Source organism: Musa acuminata, chromosome BXJ1-6, assembly GCF_036884655.1.
Source record: "Musa acuminata AAA Group cultivar baxijiao chromosome BXJ1-6, Cavendish_Baxijiao_AAA, whole genome shotgun sequence".
NCBI lineage: Eukaryota > Viridiplantae > Streptophyta > Magnoliopsida > Zingiberales > Musaceae > Musa > Musa acuminata.
Genome location: NC_088332.1, coordinates 15,758,614 through 15,763,374, shown reverse-complemented (window position 1 = coordinate 15,763,374; position 4,761 = coordinate 15,758,614). Strand labels below are relative to the sequence as shown.

The following is a 4,761-nucleotide window of genomic DNA, read 5'->3' as shown; positions in this document are numbered from 1 at the left end:
CTAAGCTTATGTGCGAGCGTGGTGAAACATAATGACGATTGTGAGAGAGAGAAATTAGGATTATTGGCTTTCACTTAATGAAAGGGATCATTTTACCTTTCTAAAATAATTTAATTCCAATTGATATTCCCTTTACCCTTTGGAAATATGATATTTTCAATATATGTCTAGATAAAATTATGGTTTTGTCCTTCGAAGATCAAATATTTTTTTACTTGTGTCTTCAACTATTAAATTGACTAATTTATTAACTTTGATAAAATTTTAACCAAAGTCCAATTTGAATCTAATTTTTATTGGTTTGATTAGATTGATTGTTGGGTCTAATATGAGCGGCCCAATTAGTTTAATCTAATTTGAATTAGCTTAATTTGCGATGCCCAAGTAAATAGGACTAATTAGTCCATTTATATCATTTATATAATTAAAAATATAAATTATAATTTTCTTTTACAGTTTTCTCATATGATATATTGGTAAAATTTTGCTTATGATATTTAAATTTAATTATTATTTTGAATGTTTATATAGTTATTCACATATATTAAAAATTATGAAATAATATTTATTTTTTCAATAAAGGTACAATTTATGTTTTATCATGATGATAGTCGTCATATGAGTTTTTCTTAATGCTAATTAATATTTAATAATTATTATATTTATTATTTTATTTTTATTAAATTATATATATATATATATATATATTAGATTATATAAAAAATTAATTAATATTATTTATAATTAATATCCATAAGTTTTATTTGAATAGTAGCTGTGAAACTTTTAGGATGTGAATTACAATAAATACTCTATCATTTATAAGATGTTTTAAATTATATTTTATATTATTATGTTGATCTTGTAGTCGTCAAAGTGGTCTAGACTAATGACATATAAAATTATATTAAGTATTAATCTAAAATAATATTCATGATAATATATATATATATATATATATATAATTAATATATTTAGATAATTTTTAAGAAAAAAATATTTTAAATAATTATGTGATGGAATAGGATGATATTATTTTATATATTAGGATTGCATATCTAAATATTGCAACACTATTTTATAAAGGTCCTTTATACATAATTTTGAGTAAACTATCAGATATCTCAATGTTGCACACAAAGAGAAAATATGAATGATATTAATTGTTCATCAACTCAAACCATTAATATTATTTTATATTTTATAATAATACTTCCTTGCATGCACTTTTATGCTTTCAATATCCCTATACTCTTGGGAAACTTTAGTAGATCAAAGTCTCAATATTAAATTGCTAACAACTAAGATTAACATTTTTTTTTATTGGTATTGTAACAGTTGGAGATCAAATTGGTCCAGTTTGGTTCATCGATACATATTGAGTTTTTAAAAAAAATCTAAAAAAATTACATAAAAAGAAAACTGTTTAGTATCAAACTTGTGCTAATGTATATCGGGTGGTACAATCCTTGTGTCAGTCACCTCGTTATTGTAATTAGAGAATCGATAGAGTATCAGACTAGTAAATACCATTCTTGCTGTACCGGATAGTATTGCAAACATTACTTCCAACAGAAATTGTGATGGATTCATTCCATCAAATCGGTCCAAGAAAAAATCTTAATGGCATCAATCAATCCTTTTCAGCTAATCAAGCCACTTTGTGATTTCCTGGTGTTTATGCTATCAGCTCCATCCTCATAAAGATTAGAAGGCATATTGGATCTGTCACTAGTTATCCGATCAATTTGTGAATCTAAGATGAGGATCCACATCTGGCATTTTAGATTTTAGATTGGGTTTTAGGTTATACGGCTCTATTGTGTGAAGTTATTCACATGTCATTTTTAGTCAGCAGAAAACTACCGAAAGTGAGCAAAAAATTATTAGAAATGTGTGGAATGGGAGTTGTTTTCCAAGTCTTACTTCTGACATCTCACATTAGTCTCCTCACATCATATCATTTTCTAAGTTTTTTAATTAATAATTTAGACTCATTGTCAAGTTTATGAGCTATAGTTATTCGAATGAATTATGAAAAATAATATCGAGACAGACCTAATATTCAACATGGCAAGAAAACAAAATAGAAAAATACTATCATAGTATTTATTGAAAGGCACATCACAACGGATTATGACACCCTTCGATTCAATTAGCTTGTAAGATTAGAATGAGTCTACTATTATTGACTTAGACTCTGGTTTTAAATCATCAAATTGATGACAGTCGGTTATCCAATCCATCCGAGTTGTGAGGTAGTTAGATATGAATGACTGAGAGACGACTTAAAGAGTCAATAAGGTCTTATAATAATTGCTCTTAATAACTTGTGGTATTATAAGCTTTATGCTGTCATGATACGATTATGCTGTTTCTTGGCACGGTAGCAATCACTATCAAAGCCTTGTTTTCTATTTCATAATCCACTGATGCAACAATCGATGCATGACAATGTTTTTTATTTCTTATTGATCTAATGAATCAATACATAACATTGCTTCCTATGATTCACTGTCACTGTGAGTCCACAGAGGACAAAGAAAGAGCAACAACTGATGACAGCGAATGGCATCATCTCTCACAGGGCGATAAGCAACAGCATGACGAATCCCGAACCGAGTCCGAGAGCAGCCTTCGCCTGCAGGCAAGCGCTGCTCGGCGTCGGCGGCGACGTTGTGGGGGCAGACGGCGGAGGGACGGAGCCTGGGGTCGAAGATGACGGCGGAAGCGCAGAAGGCGAGCGCGGGGAGGGAGCAACAGGGGAGCGGGGGGTGGAGGAGGGAGAAGGAGGAGGAGTTGAGGTCGGGGAGGCGACGTCGATCTGGAGCTTCATGCCACCAGCGCAGTGTCCGAGAATTCCGCAGATGAAGTACCTGGAGCCGGTGCTGTTGAGAGTGACGACGGTGTTGCCGCCGGTGCACGTCGATATGGGGTTGCTCGTCGTGCACGAGCTGTAGGCGGCGCTCGACACCTCCAACACGTCATGGCTCGACGCATACTTGAATGCTGCATTCAAAAGGAGTATAGCTTCTAAGATATTTATGTTGCAATAAAAATGTGAATTTAATTATATACAATATTGAATATGATTTTGATTAAATATTGAGTTGTAGACAATTATATTTTTAATAAAGATAAATTTTAGATTAAACGATTTTTTACGCTTCACTATCAAAGTGTTTACTAACTAAGCAAGCTGACACCCTTACTCCTCTACTGATAAGCTAACCAGTGTACACGATCATTAGTTTTTCTATAAACATGATTAATTATATAATCCTAAAATATACTAATGTAAATAATTATAAATTTATAGTTTTTAGCTCTATTTATTAAATAATATGGATTAGAGGAGTTATCAATAAACATTTCTTGCATTCATTGCTTCATTTATTGCGTTCAAGGAGACCATCATCATCTAATCATATATGTTCATCACATGAAAGAATCTATTGTTACGGAAAGAACAACTGAAGAGAAGAATATGAGAGTTGGTTGCCATTGCATGCCAAGATCAAGAACTGCACTACTTGTGAGCATTCATAAGCTATCAACTCCCTCGCATCCTACTTCTTAATTACCATGCCGAGAATGTGCATAACATCATATACTTTGACATCATAAGCAATGTAGAGGGGAGGAAACGAAGAAGGAGAGGACTCACTCAGTGTGTCACCCACGCGGAATGCCTTGCCGGAGACCCACTGCGTGTAGTTAGTGGCGAGATCCCAAGAGCCGGCGGGGCCGCCGACGTCGTAGTTGGCGCCCATGGCAATCGCAGAGATGGCTGCCACCGTCACTATCGCCATTACAGCTCTCAGCATTGCAGCCATCGTCACAGAAACAGAAGGGGCTGCAGAGGAGGAGGAGATGCTTGATGAGCTAGAAGAAGAAGAAGAAGAAAGTGCTTCTTGCGTGCTAATGAGGAGAAGCTTGCAGAGGTTATATGGAGTCGGTGAGGGAAGACGGATTCGTGGAAGAGGAGAGAGTGATCGTTACGTCTTCACCAAAAATAGTCAACGATTTGGGGCTGCCAAACAAAACGCGGGTGACAGACTGTGTCGTATGCCGGAAGTTGACTCAGCCATGTGCAGTCTCGAAGCTTTCAATGTTTGTATATGATGTATAAATTGACTTGGAAGATTGTTGGGATTTTAATATGGATGAGATGAATTAAACGTCACGGTTTTCCAAAACCAAGTCAAAAGTTGTTGCTATTAGCCACGAGGTCAAGATTGTTAGTTAGAATTTGTTTTGCGGAGAAACAAAAAGTATGCGTAGAATTAATAGTTAGAACATAATTAGGATTGGAATTGGATTGGTTGGCCAATCAAAGATCCAAACAGTGACCCATTAGGTAGTATCGTCGTGGTACAATTTTTGAGACTGTATCAAACGGTGGTACCACCCGTCTGGGTAGTGGTACTACCCAGACACAATCTCCGAGAGACTGTCAAGTGGTAATACCATTAGTCTAGGCGATGGTACCGTCCAATATCAGTGTTAGTGTCAAACTAGCACAGGCGATGGTACTGCCCATACCCAGGAGACTTGGGATGAGATATTTTTATGCTCCAAGTTTGAATTAACTTAAGGCCTATAAATATCCCTCTCATCCGTGGTTAAAAAACACAAGAATTAAGAATGAAAAAGAAAGAAACACTGCTGTAATCTTGTGTGAACTCCTCTCCTTCTAAGTGTTAAAATAGTTTAAGAGAGGAATATGTAAGGGTGTAAGGGTTATCTCCTAAACTCGGT

General features: G+C 34.8%; 1 protein-coding gene across 1 annotated transcript; it reads right to left on the bottom strand.

Annotated features, from left to right (window-relative positions):
* Positions 1-2,445: 2,445 nt before the first annotated feature.
* On the bottom strand, positions 2,446-3,932 carry LOC135677737 (uclacyanin-3-like). The gene is made up of 2 exons (XM_065190118.1): positions 3,668-3,932; positions 2,446-3,009 (listed from the first exon to the last, which is right to left on the bottom strand). The coding sequence occupies exons 1-2, from the start codon at positions 3,834-3,836 to the stop codon at positions 2,582-2,584; spliced, it is 597 nt and encodes a 198-aa protein (XP_065046190.1). The 5' UTR covers positions 3,837-3,932; the 3' UTR covers positions 2,446-2,581.
* Positions 3,933-4,761: the final 829 nt, after the last annotated feature.

What these genes read in the sequence shown, in the direction of transcription:
- LOC135677737 (XM_065190118.1), bottom strand. Translation starts at nt 3,836, where the DNA reads ATGGCTGCAATGCTGAGAGCTGTAATGGCGATAGTGACGGTGGCAGCC. An exon ending in CCGCGTGGGTGACACACTGA is followed by an intron (nt 3,010 to 3,667) that starts GTGAGTCCTCTC and finishes TTTTGAATGCAG; the next exon opens with CATTCAAGTATGCGTCGAGC.